This window comes from Schistocerca serialis, chromosome 4 (genome assembly GCF_023864345.2).
Source record: "Schistocerca serialis cubense isolate TAMUIC-IGC-003099 chromosome 4, iqSchSeri2.2, whole genome shotgun sequence".
Lineage (NCBI taxonomy): Eukaryota > Metazoa > Arthropoda > Insecta > Orthoptera > Acrididae > Schistocerca > Schistocerca serialis.
In genome coordinates this window covers 55,517,092-55,542,587 of record NC_064641.1, presented here as the reverse complement: position 1 = coordinate 55,542,587, position 25,496 = coordinate 55,517,092, and the positions used below count along the sequence as shown (strand labels likewise).

Sequence of the window (25,496 nt, the reverse complement as noted above, 5' to 3'; positions counted from 1 at the left end):
TGTCTTCTGGGGTATTCTGTATTTGCTAGTATTGTACATCCGCTTGTGATGTGATCTACTGTTTCTATTTGTTGTTTACAAAGTCTGCATTTATCCGTTGTGGTATTGGGATCTTTAATAATATTCTTGCTGTAATACCTGGTGTTTATTGTTTGATCCTGTATTGCAATCATGAATCCTTCCGTCTCACTATATATATTGCCTTTTCTTAGCCATGTGTTGGATGCGTCTTGATCGATGTGTGGCTGTGTTAGATGATACAGGTGCTTGCCATGTAGTGTTTTCTTTTTCCAATTTACTTTCTTCGTATCTGTTGATGTTATGTGATCTAAAGGGTTGTAGAAGTGGTTATGAAATTGCAGTGGTGTAGCCGAAGTATTTATATGAGTGATTGCTTTGTGTATTTTGCTAGTTTCTGCTCGTTCTATAAAGAATTTTCTTAAATTGTCTACCTGTTCATAATGTAGGTTTTTTATGTCGATAAATCCCCTTCCTCCTTCCTTTCTGTTTAATGTGAATCTTTCTGTTGCTGAATGTATGTGATGTATTCTATATTTGTGGCATTGTGATCGTGTAAGTGTATTGAGTGCTTCTAGGTCTGTGTTACTCCATTTCACTACTCCAAATGAGTAGGTCAATATTGGTATAGCATAAGTATTTATATCTTTTGTCTTGTTTCTTGCTGTCAATTCTGTTTTAAGTATTTTTCTTAGTCTTTGTATATATTTTTCTTTTAGTTCTTCTTTAATATTTGTATTATCTATTCCTATTTTTTGTCTGTATCCTAGATATTTATAGGCATCCGTTTTTTCCATTGCTTCTATGCAGTCGCTGTGGTTATCCAATATGTAATCTTCTTGTTTAGTGTGTTTTCCCTTGACTATGCTATTATTATTATTATTATTATTATTATTATTATTATTATTTCATATGGATCAGTGCCCTGGTGCAAGTCTTTATATCGGATGCCACCTTGTCGACTTGTCTCTCCCTGATCTACCCCACTTACCCAACCGGGGAAAGGGGACCTACAGTTTAATTTAGGATTTGAACCATGTGTTTTTTCTGGATACTCCTCACATCATTGAGAGGCGAAAGCTAGGTTAAAGTAAAGACTGAAAAATCTGTGGTCCGACCAAAATTAGATTACGCAGCCTCTCGGTTTCCACACACTTACCTTTACCACTAGTTCACATGAAATTCATTGTTGCTACGTGCTTCCTGTCAGTTGTGAAAAGTATGAATCTGACAATGGGAGGTTGCGAGGGGTGTTGTGTTAACTTTTAAAACTACCTACACAATGGAGTAGGTTTGGGTCCCAGGCATCACACCCTGCAGCAGCCCACCCTAGTGGGCCTTTGTTTGTAATTCATCAAAAACAGTTTTACGTGATGCACTATAGCCTTTTTGACAGAGGTTTTATAGTGTAATGGTTGAGACTTAGTGTTGACATGCTGAAGGTGGCAATATTCCATATGAGGCAAAGTGTTTTTTTATTGTTGTTTCACATTGTTAAGTTCAATACCCGTTTGTTGCTTTTAAATTTTTATTTTTAAATATTTATTGAAATTACTTTTATTGTTATTTTTATTCAATTAATTGGTTCAAATGCATATTTATTTCTTGTTGTTTGCTTTGTCATATTAATAATTGTATTAAGTTTTTTATTAATTGTATTAAGTTTTTTATTCAATCACATTTTTCCTCGTAATATTTTTTTTAAATTTGGGTTCTTTATTTGTATGATTTTTAACTATTTTTAACTATTTTTATTTATCTGTATTGTAATCTTTAATTATTAAAACACCAATCCATCAACAGAAAAACAAAAAATTAAATAATGTGCCAATATTTCAATTGTTGTGCTGTAATCATAAAATTTTTTGCATTATGAGATGCACTTTTATTGGGTGGTAATCATTAAACAAACAGTCAAACATAAATTATTCTCACACGATGGACAAAATTCAAATGCTGCCCTCCTGTAATCACATTCTTTCTTCAACAAGCTCAAAGGAAAGTACACTTCATTAACGTTAAGAGATACTGTCTTTCCATTAATCCATATCGAGCATACCGTGTCATATTACTAAATGCTCTTACACACAGAATCCAGTGAACAAATGAATGGATTTTGGATATTATGCAGACAATGCAGACAGTATATCGTGGCAGTCGGCCATGACTGTAAACAAACGAGAACTTCGACTGGCCGAGGGCAGAGGAGTGGTGCAGTGGAGTAAGCTGTGCCTCCCTCTCTGTGTTCTGTGCTTCCACGAAAGAACAACTGACATAAGTCACAGGAATTGCTGATTTCTTTTCTTGCCGTGAGAGTCTCATTCGAATCCCTTTATGCATCAGGGTTAGTCTCAAACTACAGTACACAAAGCAGTTTGAAGTGGCTGCAGCGCAATTGTTTGCTGCATTTGGCAGTGGTTGTTCAGGCCTGACATCTACTGGTATCTTATACACCCACAGTTCAAAATACCCCACCACCTAAAACTGCCACAATATAGTGTCCACACAGCAGATCTTCATCTTTAGCAATTTTGCTTTTATCTTGAAGTAATTTGGATGCACCCCTAAAGTTTTTTTTTAATTGTATTTTTCAACTGATAACTAAAATAAACCTCACACAGCTGACACAGAGGAGTACATTTTAGTGGACTAACTTTCACAGTGCTCATAGCTTTTCCAGCCTATTTACAAATACTTTGTTATATAATGTGTTACTGCCCTCACTACTCCGTGATCAGGTTACAAATAAAAAGAAATTACATTTGAACTAATTTATTGCATAAAAATAAAGGTAAGTCATTTTAATAAAGACTTAAAAATAAAAATTTAATAGCATTTGATGCAGTACAGACCAACGACCTTCAACACGTCAGCTGCTCTCAAATGTTGTTATTTTTAAGGCTCTAGTGCATCACGCAGAATTAATTTTCATTGATAACTCACAAATGACGGCCCACTAGAGTGGATGGCTCCAAGGTGGAATACCTGGGACCCCATACTTCACCACTGTGCAGATGGTTTCAAAAGTCGATCCATCTAGGGACTTCCCTTGTGTGTGCAAGAGTTTGTAGTTCATGTCTTACCTTACTATTTCTTGAATTGTCATCCTTAACTGTCTCAACTCTGTAGGAGGGAATCTGTGGTCTTTGTTAATTTTATTTTATCTGGTGTGATATTTCTGAGAGTGATTTTGTTCTTACGATTGACGTGTCAGTAATATCCCCTATTTCAAGCACAGCATTAAGTGCCATGTGAAAAATTTTCTCAGAGTTTTGGTAAACTGCATAACATAGCAAGAGTTTTGATGCTTCCAGAATTGTGGGCAGTAGTGCCAGTCATACATTGAAATAAATAATTATTCCGCTCTTAAAGAATTGCTTTTTGTACCTCTGAATTGCTGTTTATGTAACGGAAGGTAAGAAGGTGCTGGGCGTTGAGGCAATTTCCTGTTTAATGTGTGTACCTAAACCTATCAGTACAGTGTGTTGCATAATATTTATCAGATTTTTGTTTTATTTTTGTAAAATCTCCTTACAGTGACTAGCAGTGTTTCCTTCATGTGTGTAAGAACTTGTGTTTTGTCTAGTATGTCTGGGCTCTTAAATTTGTTATGAATTATTGATTGTTACTGTCAAGTGTGCTTGAGATTCATCAGTGTATGTGCTTATGTCCGACAGTGTTCTCTACCACTGACTGCATCAACGATCTTCAGATGCTTGCCAGCATTGAGCAGTGCATTTAAATAGAAGTGACAATAAGCTGTGGCTGTCCCTTGAATTTTTCTCTCTTGTCTTTGAGGTACATACTGAATGCCGTTTGGTGACAATTTGTAGAGTTCAACATAAAGCTGTTAGGTGGAAGATGCAATTTGCTTAGCCAAGAAAAGAAATTTCTGAACACATTAACTAGTAATCACAATAACATCATTACTCATCAGTTGAAATAGTACTGGTTATAATTATATTGAAAATATAACACACATTTTTAAACCTAAATTATCAAAGAAACTACCCTTATGGTAAAAAATGGAAGTTCAGTGGGTGACAACAACAACAACAACAACAACAGTGAATGAAATCATGTTTGTTTTCAAAGCATGTTAACTGAATTTTAATTCCCATTAATCACGTTCCATAGATCCTGTTGAGAAGCAGAACTTTCAGAGATGTGAAAAGTGCAATGATAAATAGCAGAAGAGAAGCAAATATTAGAAACTCAATTTGTACAGTGCATACACAATAAAATATTGCTCTACTGCTTAATACTGTGGTTAATGGGTCCAGGCAGACAGGTTTTTTTAGGTTAAAGCAAAAGTCCAGACAGATGACAATTAAGGTTAATAGATTAAAAGAAACTTCACATAGAGTATCAACATACTTAATCAAAATATCAGGGGAATAAAAAATAAAGTAGATGAGCTATTAGTGTATTTAGATGATGTCAAAAATAAGAATGAGATTGATATACTTCGTCTGTCTGAAAACCATGTAACTGTGGACATCGATAGTGTCGGTATAAGTGGGTATAATTTAGCATCTTACACTTTTAGATCTATGATGGATAAAGGGTATAAATGCAAAACTGTAGAAGTAAGCAAATTTTGTGTTGATCAGCACTTTGAGGTTTGTGCATGTGAACTGCAGCTAGATAATGTAGTACTGATATTAGCAACAGTGTTCAGGTCCCCATTAGGAGACTGGGAGCTGTTCATAAAAAAATTTGACTCCTTATTATGCTGTCGGTCAGACAAAAAGAAGTAGTCATTAATCTGTGGTGATTTCAATGTAAACATTCTAAGTAATTCCAAGAGGAAAAGTGAACTAGAAGTGTTATTAACAACATATAACTTAGAATCGGTGATCAATTTCTGTACACGTATAGCTCAGGACAATAGCATGTTAATAGATACCATGTTTGTACAGGAAGAGGATGTAAAACAAACACATGCTTTCCCTGTGGTAAATGGACTGGTAGGTTTTGTAAGTCCATCAGTTGTGCATCGTGGTCTAACAGGATGTACAGTTCAGAAACCATTATGTAAAAGTGTGAGGTTCCTCAACCCGGTATCTATACAGCACCTAAGAGAAAGCTTAAGATATGGTAATTGCGAAGATGTGTATAATGAGCCAAATGCTAATGATATAGCCCTCTTTGAACATTGTGTCCCAAAGAAAATTACTAACTGTATCACCATACACTTTTCAAAGAAACCTTGGATTACTACAGGTATTAAAGTGTCTTCAGAAAGAAAAAGAAAACTGTGAGAGACAGCAAGAACTAGTACAGATCCAGTAGTAGTTTTACACTATAAAAATTATTGTAACATACTGAAAAAAGTTGTAAGGAACTAAAGAAATATGTATGTTAGAGAAGAAATTAACAACTCTGGCAATAAAATCAAATCAATATGGAATGCTGTTAGAAGGGAGACAGGAAAAGTAACCACTGGGGGTAGGTTGTATTACTGTTACAGAGAGAGACCATCCTAACCAACAGTACACAAGTAGCTAATGTATTTAACAACCATTTCCAGGAGAAAAATTGGTGAGAACAGTTCAAAAGAAAAAGCTAGGCAGTACATGGAAGAGTCTGTTTTGAAAAAAATTAGATTGTTTCACCTAACAACCTCTTGTGAAATAATTAAAATTATTAAATATTTGAAAAATAAATATTCTGTAGGAGCAGATGACATCTCTAATAAGATATTAAAACAATCTGGAGCAATTACAGCTGATGTTCTGAGACACATGTGTAATGCATCACTGACTCAAGGTATTTTCCCAGATGGGTTGAAATATGCCATTGTTAGGCCTCTCTATAAAAAGGGTGACACCACAGATACCAATAATTATTGGACAGTATCCTTGCTTACAGCGTTTTCAAAAATCTTGGCGAAAGTAATGTACTCGATCGGTTAGCCATCTCAGCAGTAATGGGGTACTTCGTAAATCACAGTTCGAATTTCAAAAATGCTGTTCCACTGAGACACAATATACAATTTCACTGTCCACATAAGAGTGCCCTTAAATAGTAAAATGTCACCAATAGGAATTTTCTGTGACTTGTCCAAAGCATTTGATTGTGTGAACCATGACATATGTTAAAGAAATTACAATTCTGTGGTATAAGTGGAATAGCATATGAGTGGTTTAAGTCATACCTGCAGAACAGAAAGCAAAAAGTTTCCTTATATGGGTCAAGTGACTTGTAAGTTTGCCACTTCATCTAACTGGGATGAAATTACATTAGGTGTTCCACAGGGTTCAATCATGGGTCCCCTTCTATTCTTCGTATATGTGAATGACCTCCCTTCCTATCTGAAACAGGAAGCTGAACTGACACTGTTTGCTGATGATACAAGCATCATTATTAATCCAAAAAAAGAAAGTCAAATTGAAAATGATACAAATAAGGTCTTTGGAAAAGTCATTAATTGGTTTTCTGCAAATGGGCTTGCTCTAAACTTTGAAAAAACACAGTACATCCAATTTTCTACTGCAAAAAGGACAGTTCCTTCAATAAATATAACACATCATCAGAAGTCATTAGACAGGGTAGAACATACTAAGTTTTTGGGTGTACACATAGATGAGAATTTGAATTGGAAAATTCATATTTTGGATCTTCTAAAGTGACTAGGTTCAGCAAGTTTTGCAATTAGAATAATTCCCAATTTTAATGATATAGAGATTAGTAAGCTAACGTACTTTGCATACTTTCACTCTCTGATGTCATACAGAATAATATTTTGGGGTAACTCAACATTTAGACAAAAAGTATTCAGTGCTCAAAAGAAAGTAGTTAGAATAATGTGTGGGGTTCATAGCCGCACATCTTGTAGGCATCTTTTTAAAAGACTGGGAATTCTTACAACAGCCTCACAATACGTCTACTCACTAATGAAATTTGTTCTCAACAACATGGACCAGTTTAAAAACCGCAGTGACATTCATGATTATAATACCAGAAAAAAGAAAGGCTTACACTATCCTTTACTTAACCTATCTTTGGCACAGAAAGGGGTAAAATATGCTGCATTAAAAATTTTTGTCAAAGTACCAGGTGAAATAAGGTGTCTGACAGATAGACAGCTTCAAAAATAAATTGAAGTCATATCGCCTTGAGAACTCCTTCTATGCCATAGATGAATTCTTGAATAGGAATAAATAAATCTATAAATATAGTATATGTATTTTGTGCCATTTAAGAAAATGGGGTAAATAATAGAAAAAAAAATAGAAAAAAATCAGTGGAGGTTGAGGCGTGGTGGGTAATGGGATAATTTCAAGTTGCCACCCCTCGTACCTCACCTGCCATTCATCAACATCTTTGCCTCTGTACTTCCGCCTTGACTGACATCTCTACCCAACCTTTTTGAATTTACACATGTCTGCCTGTGTCTGTATATGTGTGATGGAAGAGTGTGTGTGTGTGTGTGTGTGTGTGTGTGTGTGTGTGTGTGTGTGTGTGCATTTCTTGTGCATTTGACACGTTCCACATCATAACGGCTACCGTACCGTGCGATTGATCAATGGAACACGCAACCAACCAACTAACCAGCCAACCATCTGTGCTTATATACATCTTAATGTGAGCTATTAACTTATCCATGATAGTTACTAATAAAAAAAAGAGCTACTGCTTCTTCAATTAGACTGTATGTAATGATCCCATTGTCGATGGAATGTTAAACACTAATCTATCTTCTTTCCTATTCATCAGTTATGTGAAATCATTGTCATTTATCTATTCATCATCATTGTAAGCCAATTCGAGCACTTCGTGATGTGGCCTTTTGGGAGTCAGTGTGCAACATAGTGTCCCTGCAGTTCTTTCATTTCTGCTGATTTATCTTTTACTGGTAACATAATATTTGTTTGAATAAACTGAGGCATTTCTAAACACTTACAACTGTCACTGCTATCATTTTCAGGAATGGAAATTATTTATTGATGTAACTGGTGTAGGAGGAGGATACATTGATGCTCCAGTAGTGAACAGTTTTAACTCCTGAAGATGACAGCACTGACAGCTGTTGAAACTGTGGATTCTAATTCAGTTAATGTGCATTCTGAACTGAGATGATTTTATTTAGTCATGTTGCTGTGAAAGACTCTTAACACACACAATATTAATTTCAGCAGTAACTCTTTATCTGGAAAGGACAAGAAAGAGGAAGTTCAAGAGTAGTGAGCTGAGAAAAGATCATGTTATGTCTTGTTTAAAGTCAGAGAGAGAGAAATGCAAGATGGGTGAGGGGGCAGGAGGGAGGGAGAGAGAGAGAGAGAGAGAGAGAGAGAGAGAGAGAGAGAGAGAGAGAGAGAGAGAGGGGGGGGGGGGGGGGGGGGAGAGAGAGAGAGAGAGAGAGAGAGAGAGAGAGAGAGAGAGAGAGAGAGAGAGAGAGATATACTAGCCTATGATTGGTCTTGTGTGTGAAGACATTTTCAGCACCAGATTAATATTGTGTAAGTGGTTTCTTTTATTTTTCTTTTTTTTCCAGCATGGATCATGAATTTAGAAATGTGTTTTCATCAGTATCACATGCACATGCATCATGATCAAAATAATTGCAATTGTAATTTGAATAGTTTATTATTTCTGACTTAATTTGGTGTTTCAGCTTTACTCTGTATCTTTAATTAGTAGCAAAATTATAGGAATGTAAGTTTGTCGTAGTGAATGGTGTTAAATGCACCAAATAAGAAACTTTATAAGTCTTCCTTTTTAAGTGAACCAACCTCGTTGTAAATGGCATAGTTGGACTGGATATAAGCCTGACTTTCGGTATTAATAAGGGATCAGGAAGATATGTACGTGCACTCATAGCCAATGATCTGATTTTATTATTATTATTTTAAGATATCAGTTGTCTCGAGATTTACGTCTATGGAAGCTGGTTTGGAATGTATGGTATGTTATGGCTGAAAATGTGTAGCAGGCAAGTATGTGCCTTTTGGGCAGTTTTGTACCAAGCCTGTAACGAAGCAGAATTCAGTAATACATTTTCCTTGACATTATGTAAGCTGAGTGCATTTTGTCATTGTAACAAACATTTCATGTTGTGAAACAAAAAGCTGAACAGAATTAAGAGAGAGCTTAAAATGCTAAAGAGTTTGTAAGACTGCTGCAGTGGAGCTACTCAAAAGGTGCCAGTGCTATAAAATTTTCAAAGGGTTTTGGCACCCATTTATAATCAAACCCACAACTGTAGTGTACCCTTTAATTGCCATGGGTTTTGGTATGATCCTATAATTTTCTGATAAATTTGGAGTCTGTTCTCCATAAAGTAATGCAAGTAATTACACCTCTCATTACATCTTTGTAGGAACTGGATAGGTAGTTTCACTGCAGAAAGAAATTTTGATAAAAGCAAAATTTTGTAATGGTACCATAGCCAAATTTCAATAATCTCTACTGCACAATGTCTGTTAATATATACATGAAACATGCAGATGCTGTTTTCATTTAAGAACATGTCCTAAAATTGATAACTGCGTGTGACTCTCGACAAATCAAACGTTCTCAGTGGAAAGACAAATATATATTCTACCGGACAATGTGAACCGTCGGTGACACGTGTGCTGTTCTTTTCGGGACATCTGGATGGGGACTTCTAAGTACTGTACTGCCCTTCTTCGTATCCGTGTGCATCACTCGTATGTATTGACCTACAGAAAATTTCTTAAAGTAACAATGAGTCAGGAGTCTCGAATTTTTTGTCAGACATTTCAGACAAGAAAATTGTGAACATTGCATTTACATAAATATTCATTTCTCGTTCATAGATACACGTGGAACAACATTCAAAATTATTATTTCAATGACACTTTATCTTGGCTCCATATCAGTAACATTGATGTGAATATGAAAATTAATTACGTTTTGATAATTGATATTGAGATATTGTAACCCTCTAGTTATATTTTAAATATCTTGCAGAACACAATTTTCAAGTCTATTCGATTCAACTGCAATCCTGTTAGGCAATACCACCATTGAAGACAAAACTAATTGCCTTTCCTTTTTGCGTTTCAGCTCGCATGTTTGACTATTTTGACTCTGGAATCATGGAGGGTCTACAGCATCGGCTTCTGAATGTAACTGAGAAGATAACTCGTGGAAATGTTGAAACGGCTCCAGCAAATGCTGTTTTCCTTCAGAGCAAGGTCTGTGTGTTGTTTTGAATTCATTGTTGTACCATGTTCTGATGGAAATTTTTCACTCTTTTTATAAATGTCTGTCTTACCAGTATGTTTATGGGCCCTTCCTTAAGTCCCATCTGCAGTAACAATTCACTACATAAGTGAAGTGTTTACCAGTCAACAACATATAAACCACATACAAATCATAGATACACATGGAACAACATTCAAAATTATTATTTCAATGACGCTTTATCTTCGCTCCATATCAGTAAAATGAGGAGGTACTGAATAGAACTGGGGAGAAGAGAAATTTGTGGCACAACTTGACTAGAAGAAGGGATTGCTTGGTACGACATATTCTGAGGCATCAAGGGATCACCAGTTTAGTATTGGAGGGCAGCTTGGAGGGTAAAAATCGTAGAGGGAGACAAAGAGATGAATAAACTAAACAGATACAGAAGAATGTAGGTTGCAGTAAGTACTGGGAGATGAAGAAGCTTGCACAGGATAGCATGGAGAGCTGCATCAAACAAGTCTCTGGTCTGAAGACCACAACAACAACAATAAAAACATAAATCATTGATAGGCTTTTGAACAAGGGCACTTCCAGAAAGCTTAGCAAGTATTTCTGTGTTCATGTGCCTTTTGATTGCTCAACACAACTATAGAGGGCACTTTTATCTTTACTCCATCCATAATTTGTATTCTACAGAGAACTTTTCAAAATCTTGTTTGAACATGTTCAATTTGAGACTGTAAATTCTTTCTGCATAGTTCTATGCAAACCAAAGCAGGTATAAAATAGTCCACAACTTTCTTCTGAGACTAACAGTATATTTACAACATTGATTGTTTACTGATCTGAAACGAAAATAACATACATCATTTAAACAAAACAGGAAAATCCCAGATGTCTCATTATGCATTAAGCTACTGTAGAGTCTTGATACTTAGTCTTGGAATTAAAAGTTTCCAATAAATCTGAGCCTAATTAAAATAAAGAAATCCTAATGTACAGTGTATCAGTCCTCTATCTTACTCCCTCTTCGCAGGCACTGGCAAAGATCAGGCATTTCTGGGTGCCGTCCACATACAGGTGTCCTGGAAATCTCCTTGAATGGTGTTATCCTCAGCAGCCCAGACTGTGTCACTGAGCATTTTGCTCTGCTCGCATTCTGCCTTCTCAAACACTGTCTGGAATTACTCCCTTCGTCTTTCGTGCTTCACCACTTGGGTCCTTATAAAATCCTGCATTAGTGAGAGGGAATTAGCCAGCACCCTTGGTATCCACCCTGACATGGCTCGTCTCCTGGACCGGGTGCACACCCAAATGCTTAAACACTCTCAGTGGTTAACCAGATTCATTTACTTACCCTTTTTAACCATCCCAGTGCCAAGAACACATTGTTACCCCAATTTTGAAAATATATAAACCACCTGTTAAGATGGACAGCTATTATCTGATCACTTTAACCAGTGTCCTTTGCAAATTACTTGAATGTATGGCGAGTCGAAGACTGTAAAGGATCCTTTAATCCCGGGATGTTTCAGCTTCGACCTGGGGTAGTTTTTGCTGAGACAGCTCTACTGGAGATAATTTTGTCCACCCGGAGTCCACTATCTGAAGAGCTTTCTGCAGCTGCAGGAGAATTGAGTTTCACAAGGATTTGTTCTAAATGTCTCTTTCTTTTTAGTGGCTATCAATGGTCTGGTGGTGGCTGTGGGGCTTATGCTGTTGCCTTCATAGTATGCCAGATGATTTTTGCACTTTTTGTTCTGCGATGGGCATTGCTGAGCACAGACCGCAGCAAGCTCTATGCTGAGCACCACCTTGGGCTCTCACTTGTGGCTTCCATTTTTCGGCTGCCAAGACCTATATTATGCATTACTGTTGGTGTCGTACGGTCCATCCTCATCTGGCTCTGTACCGTAATGGCCAGTCTGAGTGGTTGACACTCATTGTTTTTTTTGGGACTGGTCATTGTTGCCTGGTTGACATGTTGGTCATGGTTCAAAGCTCTTTGATGTCTTGGCAACACCAGCTGTGGCATGGACTGCTCTACTCTGCTACAGCTCTACAAAGCATTGGTCCAGCCGTGTCCAGATTACAGGAGTCTCGCATATCACTCGGCATCACTTTTGAAATTAAAGGTGCTGGACCCGATACACCATTGTGAGGCACGTTCAGCAACTGGCAGCTTTTGGACTAGCCCCACGATCATCAGCCTCCTAGTGGAGGAAGGGGATCTACAGTTACAGATTCTGCACCAAAAGTAGATTGCTGGCTCTTGTTTAACGTTCACAGAAAGGAGATACAGCTGCTGAAAATTATCTTCTCCTTCTCATACAGTCCACCACATAATTAAGAAGTGAGATTCAATTCACCTCATTATATTATCTTCAAATTACAACTCAATACATGATAAAATGAGGACAGTTACCGACTCATATACTTCCACTCTGTACTATGTACATAACAGATCTTATATTCAATTTGATAATTAACAGTTGCAATACATTCATTGTCCTTGACATTTTGCATTCATAGACTTCTTGGAACTCTCTTCTCCACACCACCCGCTCCATGGAACTGCTATCTCTACCTAAGCAGGTAGGGCTGTCCGACTGCTACTGACTTCGGTGCAGTTACTGGATCATTAGCTCTGGTGTCAGCACCTGCAATTTAAATCACCTCCCAACAGTGGGTTGCTCACCACGTATCGACTACCCAGTTGTGAAAATCTCTCTTCTGACATACTAAGGACATGATATTCTTATTCAAGGAGTGGGATGTATCACTACAGTACAATCTAGTACTGTGTTATTAAAACTACCATGTGTTTTGTGATGATGCTGTTTAAGATAAAAACAAATGTGCATCTGCTGGAGAGCACCATTGTGCGTGCTATTACACAGTAAAAACCATCATATTAAAATAAAGTTAAATATAGAAAAAGAATGTTGGCAAGTTCTACAACTGAGAATAATAAAATGTATCGAGTGTGTATGCAAAGATAATACAATAATTTAATAAGCAGGCCTCTAAATGGATAATGGAAGGTGCTTCTTGTTAAATTATGTAGTAATTTAACAAATAGAATAAAAGGTACAAAACAGGAATGTTGTACTGCCGGAAGATTCAATCCACTTCAGCGAATTACAAAATAATTTAAGAATAAAATGCAGAATACGGAAGGACAGAGAGGAAATGTTAGGCTACTACTGAGTTCATTGCAGCCACAAGAACTATCTTCTTTCCAGCATGTTTTTGATCCCAGTCACCAATGTACTGTGGACGACTGCAGAAGAGGTCGTGTTGGAGCAGTCTCATTGTCTTCCCAAAAAGGTAGTAAGCATCAGAATTACTCTTGTTTCTATATATCATTAGATCACAGTTTAACACACATCAAAGTATCAGATTGCTCAGCAAAAATGTTTTTGGGAGCAATAACATGCTGAAAGGAAGCAACTTCTAGTGGCTGCAGTGAACGCGTTGCTGGTGTGACATTCCCTCTCTGCCTTTCCATATTCTGCAATTTATTTGTTAAATTATTTCATAGTTTACTGATGTGCAATGATCTTTCTGATGTATTTTATTTTTAAAATTACTTCATGGAGCACCTTCTGTTATCAGTTAGGAAAAACTTCATTAGAATGATGGTTTATCTTCTCATATACTCTCCCCCATATTTTATTATTTTCAGTTGTTGAACCCTTTCACTACCATCAGTCAACCAGCCAACATTCTTTTTCCAGTGCATATTCTTTTAACTTCATTTAATTACTATGAATTATATTATGTAATTGTGCCTACAGTGATGCCCTCTAGCAGAGGCACATTCGTTCTTCTTAGTGGCATTATGAAACCCACAGTAGTTAAAGTGACAGAGTACCGGTTGTACAACGTACGATGTGTTCCACTCTTTGATGATATTTTATAATACGAGCTACCTCACTTTCTTTTATTTTTATACTGTAAACAGGGAAAACTTACGTTGAACAATTTTTTTCAATTATTTTATATCTGAAGATCAATGCTAGCAGAATCGAATCCAATCATGTCATACCATTTTATATCCTTGCAGTCTAGACAAAGTTTATATTAAAAATTAAGATCACTTTTCCACATTCTTGATCATGTCAAGCCCTAGAAAACTTGTAAATTATGATACAAGTATCCTTATACTTATGGTTATAATAAAGGGAAACATTCCACGTAGGAAAAATATATCTAAAAACAAAGATGATGTGACTTACCAAATGAAAGTGCTGGCAGGTCGACAGACACACAAACAAACAAACACAAACATACACACAAAATTCAAGCTTTCGCAACAAACTGTTGCCTCATCAGGAAAGAGGGAAGGAGAGGGAAAGACGAAAGGATGTGGGTTTTAAGGGAGAGGGTAAGGAGTCATTCCAATCCCGGGAGCGGAAAGACTTACCTTAGGGGGGAAAAAAGGAAAAAAGGACGGGTATACACTCGCGCGCGCGTGCAAAAACTGGCCAACCCCCAACCCCTCTACCATAGGGGTCAACTTTTTTTATTTTCATATGGGAACCTCATATTTTTATTGCAGATTCTGCTTTTATGCGAAACCTTGCCCCCCCCCCCCCCTCCCCTTTGTGGTAGATGGCACTGTAATCGACAAAATGAAGTTTTTCTAGTTTTTGCCATTAAAAACCGACGGATTTGACTGTACATTACATTTGTGATATAAATGAAAACATTTCTCTTCTAAACAGTTATAGTTTTTTTAAAAAAAAGTTTTAGTTTTGCAACTCTGATTGTTCTGTGAAACTTTTATGGTTAGACATTTAAACCTTTTTAGGGTGGAGCTTTTCCACATACAAATCAACGTGGTGACCATCTCGAGAGTTCTACTGTGACTTCCATGTTTGTTAGTTACTAACCTAGGACTTCACAGGCTGGGGAGCTGAGATGTTATCGATACATCTGGAGATTACCCACTAAAAAACGTCTGTGACTGTCGGGACAGGTTGCCGCCTGCAACAGATCTTGCAAGGGTAGGTTATGTTAGTAGTGGGTATCGCACATCCACATCAGAGCCAAAGTTAGCCAAAGTTCAGTATAGTGAGAGCAATTCAGTGTGAGCTTTCTGCTGCACCATGTCAGTGGTGACTTTATGCGGCATCAGGCTGAGGTCGAACGCCAGCAGCTCGCTGTTGTGTGGCACTTCCCATTTACTGGAAGGCACAGTTCTGCTGAAGATGTTCCTCGAGGGGGGGCTGCCTACTCGACAAACTGCGCCACTGATTTGTTGGAGAGCTGCAGGCTGTTCTCTCACTCTTTGGCAGTGAATGCTGCCTTATTTTCCTCTGCTTTGGTGTTGGTCACGCCCACGGCTTTCGGCATTAGCGCTGTTGCCATTGGGGCGATGGATGTCTTTGTGGTGCCCCCTCTCCTGCAGTGCAGCTGGGGTGGGCATCCTAAAAGTTTTCTGAGTATTGGCAACACACTTCTACGTGGGTGCAGGAGTGTTCGCTGGGGTTTGTACCCGTGCTGCTGATCGTTGCGCTTGAGCGAAGACTACTTGCAGTTGCCTCAAAGCTGCCTCCTTCTCCACAGCCAGGGTAGCTGCTCTCTGCTGCCATGATGGCTAAAAGAGCCACTGCAGCACAAAGGTTACCGCCTCTTCTTGGGGATTGAAGCTGCGTCCTGCCCACCTGCCTGTGGGCAATCGTCCTAACTGTTGGCAGAAGGAGCTGCCTCTGTGAGGTCCCTCTGCTGTATCAGGCTGGTCTAAGCCCATCGTCGTCTTCTCCGCCACTGTGCTGGTGCACTGCGGCCACCGTGCCACCTTCGAGCCGACTTCAGCTTGAAAAAGTCGGGCAGCCACGCCAGCTGGTGAAGTGTGGCCCACCACACGGAGCACAGATTGGCAGAACTTCTCTGCCGCAGTCACGACTGCGGCTGCCGTGCTCACCTGAGCATTTAACGCACTGTTCTGCATTGTGGCAGTACTTCACTACATGGCTTTCACCCTGGCACTTGAAGCACTGGGGCTGAGGGTCTGTGCCGGACAGGAGAGCTGCTTCTACCACAGGTCTGCCCAGCAATTTCCACAGTGACAAGTCATCTCTAGTGCTGTAGGTCATTTATCACTGTGATGCCAAACAGTGAGAGTCTTCAGTTGTTGGTTCAGTTATGCAGCTGTACAGCCACATTCCTGAAACCTGTGCACAACAGCCTTTCTCAGACTTTTGTCTCATTACAACACTAAGGCAGCCCCCTCAGGAGTGCCTTCTTCTTCTTCTTCTTCTTCTTCTTCTTCTTCTTCTTCACACTTGATGCAACAGTTATCTTTTCTCGTGCCGGCTGCGTGTCGGCAATGTGGGCAGTCACAGTGATCGTGATCATTGTGTGGTCAGCCACGTTCACTGCCTGCATGCAGATCGTAGTGTCCGAATTCACAGACTTGTAGACCACCTTGTGCTTTCTGCAGCTCCTCATAAAGTCGAACAGTGCTGCCCCGCACCTCTGCACTTTACGTACAAAGGGGAACAGGCTGCAACTCCTCTTCTGATTCTTCTTGGCCTAGTCAACAGCTGGCGTGGCTGCCCGGCTTTTTTCAAGCTGAAGCCGGCCTGAAGGTGGCACAGTGGCCGCGGTTGCACCGGAACGTTGGAGGAGAAGACGACGATGGGCTAAGACCAGACCGAGGCAGCAGAGGGACAGCATGAAGGCAGCTCCTCCCGCCAACGGTGGGGATGATTGCCCAAAGGCAGGCGGTCAGGGTACAGCACCAAGCCCCAAGAAGAGGCAACAACCTTTGTGCTGTCCTACAGGAAATGGCAGTGTCTCTTTTAGCCATCACGGCTGCAGAAAGCAGAGCATGACTGAGCCCCTTCATGGCAGCATATTTCTTCTGAGCAGCTTTCTTCCCCGTGCTGTGGCTCGGAGAACATGACAGTTTACTTTCGTTGTCAAAACAATGTCTTGCTTTTAAAGTAATATAATTTTCTGTTCAATTTATGTTTGATTTTGGTGAAACCCAACATCATCATTGGTGCTTGATTTCAGTGAGTCCAACTGGAATGTCCAGTGACTGATTTGGTAACATTCTTCTATCCAAATACTGTGCCTCTTCCTCTAGTTGCTAGCAGCTGCCAGTGCAATACAATCTACAAACATTGTATAGAAAATGCCACAGATACACACATACCGAGTGAAATCTCGCACACTGGCCTACTGCGTGCCCTACGGCAATGCCAGCGCATTGATAAGCATAGGCATGGAATGACTCAGCTCCACTCCACTCCACTTTGGAGCTCTTTTTGGCACATTTGAGGTAGTAGATGTTTTATCTGTAGAAGAGAAAATTGAAATAATTTTTATTTGTAGCAAGGCTGCAAAAAAATTGGACGCCACTGTTGCTGTTTATGCTGAATGTTTTGCTGGTAAGCTATAATATTGTATGACTACAGCAGTAATAATGAAATTGCAGTACTAGCTGCAGTGGCTTATAATCCACAGTCAGGAGTTGCTCTCACAAATGTCTGGCCAGTTCTGATGAGTCAAAAATACTGTCCCTACTATATCTCCAAGCATCAAGAATTTTGAATTTTATGCGAGTTATTTATAGAATCTAATGGGGTTTTTCATTGGGCCCTCGTCCAATTACAGACACACCCATATCACGAGCTGTGCTTACTGAAACAGGCGGACACAATTTAGGACAAACTTGTGCTTGTTTACTTGCTATCACTAATCACAACAAAACTACTGATACGGGGTAACAACTAGTCTGCAATAAAAATGGTAGTTCTCATTTGAAAATAAAAAGTTGTAACACAAACAGAAATCTCCTTCGAAAATATTTATCTTCCATCTGTATCATTTTGTTCGTACAATGAGTATCTTCGGTGTTGTTTATCTCTTCCAGTTCAATTGTATATTGAAACATGATGAAGGGGGAGGAGATGTACAATAGTCTTACTTGGTAATTCTCACTATATATTTGGCACTTAGCATTTTGGACAGTGTATAGCACTTGCCACCCAGTGAACTTTAATAATTTGTCAAGGCTTTGTGACGTGATGTCACTGACCAAAATCCTGCACAAGTGGCAGCAATTTAATACAGTATAAAAATTTCAATGTGTCAGGTTTTGGGCAATTATCCATCAAAGTGCTCTTTATTTAATAAATGCTAGTAAATTTATTTTTATTCTATTCTATTCTATTTTATTTATTTTGCAATTGCAATAAGCTAGCAGATGTGATCAGTTTGAAGATAAAATGGCAGCTTTGACTTACTTGTGCCAACTTGTTGATAGGTGCTGGCGCGGCGGGTGGAGCTCGACGGCAAGACGAAGGTGCTGCTCAGGTGGTTCCCAGAGCACATGTGAGTGGTAACAGCAGTGGCGGGTGATACACTTGCGTATCTCTGTCATTTGCATACTTTGTCAACTTACTGATCACTTATTTGTTTTGTCTTTCAACTTGAGGCAGGCACCGGTGTCGTGGGATACGGCTGTCCGGGTTGTGTTTCAAAAGCAGCCTCCTGTCCGATTCCTTATTCCTATACACACTTTGAGAGTTTTTATTGTCTGTCATCTGATCTGGTAAGGTCTTATCTTTATATATGCGAAAACACATACCAGAGTTTGGCATCATTTTTGCTTATTTTAATATTTGTCTTTTCCTTTGTGACTACAATGAAACCTCTGTGGTTACTTTTAGTACATTTTTCATATATCAGCTCAGATGCCGAACTGATGAAATACATAGAGTGGTGGCAGTACTGAAGTAATCAATATATATTAGTTGACTTTTGTCCTGTGAATTTTTGCTTCATGTGGCTGTAAGACCTTTGTTGGAAAAACTAAGCCTTCAACCAACAATTGTAGATAGGTCTAGAAAATTCATAAATTTCCATTAGCAACTGTAAACATAAAATAACATAATTATTTAAGGTGTGAGCCTACATTTTGCTCTCTTAAATCTTCTGTGGAAGGATTTGACAATCTCTCACATGGAAATTTACTGTTACTGGCTTTAAGTTGAAAGCTATTATACTGAGCTTCCTCATCACAATTCTTTGTGAAAGTACTTCAGTGTTCTAGCATGTACACTAAGATGAGATGTTTGTGGTGCAGAAACTGACAGAGGTTTCATTGTGCACTGTAAGTCTCAGGAGTAAACATGTATGGGACATGAAAGGAGGAAGAATAGCATGCGGGAAGTAATGTGTTCAAGATCCTTTTCAGCGTTGCTACATATTTATATCACTATAGACAAATTTATCAGTTACTGATCCTTGTGAAACCTGGTTCGTTTTGGCACAAATTCCTATTTCCTTCCTTCCTTCCTTTCCTGTGCTGCAGGGTTGCTTGTGTGAATGGGGAAATGCTTGTGCTTGCCATCCGTATGCTGATTTCTGTGGTGTAGAACTACTTTGGAGACTTTGGAGACTTTGGAATTCGTTGAATGTAGCTGATACTTTCTTTCATCATAAATTATAATACACTGAGGTGACAAAAGTCATGGAATAGTGATAAGCACATATAAATATGGTGATAGTAGTGCATACACCAAGTATAAGAGGGCAGTGCATTGGCAAAGCTGTCATTTTTGTACTTTGATGATTCATGCAAAAAAGTTTCTGAAATGATTATGGCCACACCATGGGAATTGAAACTTTGAACATAGAATGGTAGTTGGAGCTAGATTCATGGGACATTCCATTTCAGAAATCATTAGAGAATTCAGGACTAACTTTCAGGCATTACCTTTACTACAGACAGCCTTCACTTAATGAGCAAGAGCAGCGTCGTTTGTGTAGCATTGTCAGTGCTAGCAGACAAGTAACATTGTGTGAAATAACTGCAGAAAAAAGGGAGTGCATAAAAATATGGTGTTAATGGGCTGTGACGGCAGACAACCTAACCAATGAGAGTTCCTTTGCTAATGGCATGACATTGCTTGCAGTGCCTCTCCTGGGCTTGTGATCATTTCAGTTGGACCCTAGATTACTGGAGAACCATGGCCTGGCCAGATGAGACCTCCTGGTAGGGCTAAAGTGTGGCACAGACCCCATGAAGCCATGCACCCAAGCTGTCAACAAGGCACTGTGTAAGTTGGTGGCGGTTCCATTATGGTGTGGACTGTGGTTACAAGGAATGGACTGGGTCCTCTGGTTCAACTAAAATGATCATTGCCTGGAAACAGTTACGTTCAGCTACTTGGAGACCATTTGCAGCCATTCATGGACTTCATGTACCCAAAAAATGATGTCGTGTCACAGAGCCACGGTTGTTGGCAATTGGTTTGAACACATTCTGAATAGTTTTTATTTGGCCACCCAGATTGTCCAATGTGAATCCCATCAAACATTTATGGAACATAATCCAGAGGTGAGTTTATGGACAACATCCTGCACAGGCAACAGTTTCTCAGTTACGGCTGGCTGTAGAGGCAGCATGCAGTGGATTTCCAATAACTTGTTGAGTTGATGCCACATGAAGTTGCTGCACTATGCCGGGCAAAAGGAGATCCAGCACAATATTAGAAGGTATCCCACGACTTTTGTCACTTCATTGTTTGTTGAGTTTAATTATACTAAGAATAGTTATATAGTATACCTGAATTCATAAACATGGTTTTACATGTAGCTCAGATCTGTTCCATTATTTTGACTGTAGACTTGGTCTACTTGTGTCTATAGAAGTCAGGAAAATTTTATTGTTTCTGTAGTACATAGTAAGTGGTGATGCAGTAGCATTTGAGTGTCTAAGAATTCTGATGGTACATTTAGAGAGATCATGTGAGTGTGTAAGCAGCACTGTATTTTGGTTTTAATGGCTTCTATTCTCTCCATATCTCTCACCTGCTGCTGCACTTGAGATCTGCATTTTTGTGCAGATAGTTTCTTGTACATTTTTTATTAGTTTGACACATTATTTAAAGTAACACAACACTTACAAACATTGTGCTTTCTGTAGAAAATTTCAGATGTTACAAATCTCTGTAATTAACTGTGTGTTTGCGTTTTTCATTGTGTGAAACTATAATTGCAACAGAGCTAAAATAAGTTAATTATAAAAAAAATGCAAACCACAAAAAGCTGTATTTAGCTTATGATAGGACCAAATGTAGTGACTGATTTAAATACCCAGTGATAGCATTTCAGAAACTGGGAAATAACAGAAATTTCTCAGCAGCTTCATACTTTTTGAGCTGCAGAGGAGAAGGGGTGCACAATTCCTCATAAACCCTCTAACCATTTCTTCAATACTTTTCGATCTGTGGTCATTGAAGTTCAGTAATGCTAGAAAATTATAGAAAAATATAGAATTCAAGATTTCAGTGACAGATTTTCTAAGTCCAGGCTGAATATCATATTCATTAGTATGAGCTGCTGTCACAGATTAAGTGCTGCATAGCATCACACTTTAATGGAGGGAGTATGGACCCAGAGCCAAGAGACACAGCACTCGGAGAAGATAGTGTATACTTTCCTGTTTAAAACTGAGGATGATAAACATCAGTACATAAGCAGATGTTAGAGCACATTATGTAATTTTTATTTTCCTGCTGTAGGTATCTGCTTTATAATAGGACATCCTGGACTTGGTGAGTAAGTTAACTGGAAATAAGGTGATTTCCCATTTTTTCATCTTTGTTGTATTGGAAATTTCCTGTCTGTTGTATTGTGGCACCCCTGCTGCACAGCAGATGTCCCATACATAAACCACTGATTTTCAAGTCACCAGTTATTGTACTTGTAGGGGCCTCTTTCTATTTTGGTCATGTCTGATTGTTTTGTAATATGTTGGTGTGTACATTTTCAGCATTCCAGATGAGTGGGTGCCAGAAGCAGATGCGCGGCCTTCGAGAACTGTTCCGATTCCTGGGTTGCCGAGTACTTCACTGGAGTCACTGCATACGGTCCTCTTCTCTAAACCTAATTCTTCACGGAAGAACCGTCGCAAGCAGACGAGGACGACGTGATGACCGCTTGTCACATTGTTAGACCGATTGTAATTTGCTGTGCCTGTCATGGAAGCAGAAGTGAACTGTTGGACTGTTAGTGTAATTAAGAAACTGATTAACTATGGAGACACTTGCTTGCTGATTTCCTTCTACCTCATACTGCTATTTTTTCCTCGTCATCTTTCTTATTACGTACATGTTATGCTTACTTTGTCTCTCTAATGGTTGCCTGTTGCTTATGTTACGGGTATCTCTTTTTAGAAAAAATAGTTCTCAAATGGTTTATTTGTTTGTCAAATTAATAAACAACAAATTTAGTGAAATTTTTGAAAGAGAGTAATGTCTTCATTCGGGTTGTGTGAAGATTAGGAGGAAATCGACAGGCATAAAAAGGAGCTGCTTCGGCTAGCGTCGAATGGTAGTCTTATGATCTCTTGCACCGAATCGTATATATTGTAAAAAAGAAGGGGGTGGAGGAAAATCTCAAATGCCCTACAAATCCAAAGTAAACTAATATTTGAAACTAAAAGGGAGTCAGTGTGTGTAATGAAAAGACGAGGAAAGCACTGTGTGAATGGGGCCATCAGTAATAATAGGATTTTGTTACTGAACAGTAGCTTTCTCTCTTTTTTTTTTTATGCCGAAGCACAAACTCGTTATGTTTGCTACACAATAAATATTGCTGTACTAGTATCTTTCATTGAAATTGCCTTTAGAATTCAGTATAAAGCAGTACTGCACTCCATCAGTATTACATAGTGATATAACATTGATGGTTGAGTTGTAGCATCAGTTTGCAGCATTTATCTGTTCTCTCACCCCCTCCGCCGGTGTCCCTTAAAAGACATTGTACAGTAGAAAAAAAGGTTACGCTATTTATGCAGAACCATTTCAGACAATTTGTTCCTGTTTAGTAGTGTTAATGATTACAGATGGACTGCATTTTCAGACGTATAGGTTAATGTCATGTATATAGTTGGAAATGGGTTGAGAATAAGTAGTAGTTAGTAAAAACAGTAGAGGGATCTCTGTTTTGAATGTGAATAAACCATTGATAAATTAGTTATCTTTTTGAGAGTGGAGATTTCTCCACACTACACCTCCTCCCCTTTGGAAAAGAAGGAAAGCAGGAATCAACCAGCTGAACAGTAGCACTGCCAAATGTGATTGCATTGTATATATAGACATAAATGAATCTTTATGTAATTAATTTTAGTTGTATTATTTTGCTCGTACCTTTTAATTTCCTGTATGGTTATTCAGATTGTGTGTTCAGAAATCCGGTCATTCAAACTGACGAGACGCCAAAATAATTTCGAGTGACCGTGAATGCTGGATAATTCTGTAGTAAATTAGCTGGAAAATGTACATAAGTGTTTATATGAAGTTATGACTGAAACAGAATATTTGGACTCCACCTGTCTAACAACTGTTCTGTGTAGTATAGTTTTCGGGAATTAATATTCTGTTTCTTTATTTAAATTTTAAATGAAACTTTGTATAGATGGCTGAGTAGTTTTTGTAATAACAAACAATTTTATAATGTGTGCAAATGCAAGTACGTGTGCATTTAACAGTTAACTTATAATTGTGAAACTGAAGGACCTCGGACGTTACAAGTAACACAGAAATACTTTCAATCAACGTATCACTGCCAAAAAGCTGCCAGACACTGCTAATGATTTGTCATTATTTAGCTGTGTTTTGTTTTTAATAAGATAGTGTCTTAATAAAGGTAAATTTCTTCCACAAAGTGTGATCACTGCCACTATTGGTGAGGAGTTTGTGTTGTGTGCTCCGTGCAGTATGATATACTTTACAGCACTGTTTGTTTAAGTGTTGTCACATACAATACAGCGAGAATTTTCCACTGTGTTTGTATTCTGTGCCATATCTGTCATTTGTTTTGTCTGATTACTGTAAATGTGGCCTGAATTGTGAATTGACTTGTGTTTATGTTCAGCAATAAAAATAAAATTGTTCAAGTTTGTCATACAATTGTATTTTTCAGTAACTTAATACTTCTGTAAATCTATTGTTAGTATCAGTTTGTAATTCTCTAAAATTAATGTGCTTTGTTTTGTTTTTCATAAAAAAAAAGAGGATGCGTGTCCTGTTTGACATTCATATATGTCAGCTAAGTATTCAAAACAAAATATTGTGTTGTTAAAATATTTACCAACTCCATATTTGCTTTTAATCACAACTGGAAATACAGTTGTATATGCTTGGTGACAAAACACACATGAAACGCCTGCCTGTTGTTCCAAATGTTGCAATAATTTTTCTATAGTTGTTTCCATATTTTGGTAGATTGATTTATTAAAGCAGAAAGAATTTTTTAAAGTGTCTACATATATAGATATATATATATAAAAGAGTGTGTGTGTGTGTGTGTGTGTGTGTGTGTGTGTGTGTGTGTGTGTGTGTGTGTGGGTGTGAGTGTGTGTCTGTGTGTGTGTACACAAATGTAAAAAAAAGTGTGTTCTTATGATCACATTCACCATGAAAACCCAACATAAAGATATCTGTGATAAGTTGGAAGTAAATTTCTTTCTCTGCATGAAAAAATAAAAAGGAGAGACTGTTGGAATGACCGCTGTTAATAAATATACAATTTCATGACTAGGCCTGACAATCTTGTTTATTTCTGATTTAATTTCACATATTCTATTTTTGTGGTGTGTAAGCAGCATTTTTTAACGCTGAAAACACAGGCTCAATTTATTTTCTTTAAGCACACTTGATCTCTTTAACTCATATCTGTGTAATTTTATGTTTATTTATTTATGTTACAAAATGACTGCATCTGTATTTAAATGTAACATTTTCATGTACATGTTTCTGGTTGTATTACACAACATTGTATAAAACTTTGTTTGAAGACATTTACGGTTGTGTTCAGTCTTCTGGTTTTGTCATTTATACTTCTCAAACATGTAATAAAAAAAACTGAATATATAGAACTTTGGAGGAATTCATTTTGTTGTGTTGTAGTTTTGTGATAAATATTGAGTACTATTTAAAACTCATAAGTAATGCATTTTCAGTTTTCTGAAGGAAGCTTTTCTAGGCATGACAGGACTACACATACAGAATCATAATATACTTTTTGTTAAATGTTAGTTTGTGCTGTCACACTTTTGAACTAAAAGTGGATTCATCCTTTACTGATGATTGAATGTCAAAGTCAACTGATAAGAGATAGTTCCAATCAGTTGCAATGAGATAATGCAAAGGTATGAAATCAGTAGCTTCATAAACAGAGCTTGCATTAGCATCAGGTTACAGCTTTTCACAGTAGTAACAATAGTTACCATTCTGAGATTTAGATTTCTTTTCCTTTTTTTACTGCAGGTCTGGCACTTAACTATG

At 38.0% G+C, this 25,496-nt stretch overlaps 1 protein-coding gene across 4 annotated transcripts in view; it reads left to right on the top strand.

The window, feature by feature from the left end:
- The window catches only part of LOC126474980 (zinc finger protein jing-like), a 663,576-nt gene extending 638,995 nt beyond the window's left edge, over positions 1 to 24,581 (top strand). For all 4 annotated transcript variants that reach the window (XM_050102513.1, XM_050102514.1, XM_050102516.1 and 1 more), the window contains 3 exons: positions 10,054 to 10,184; positions 18,464 to 18,531; positions 21,980 to 24,581. In XM_050102513.1, the coding sequence (XP_049958470.1) occupies positions 10,054 to 10,184; positions 18,464 to 18,531; positions 21,980 to 22,139 (359 nt within the window). In that variant the 3' untranslated portion in view covers positions 22,140 to 24,581. The remainder of the gene's footprint in view (positions 1 to 10,053; positions 10,185 to 18,463; positions 18,532 to 21,979) is intronic.
- Positions 24,582 to 25,496: the final 915 nt, after the last annotated feature.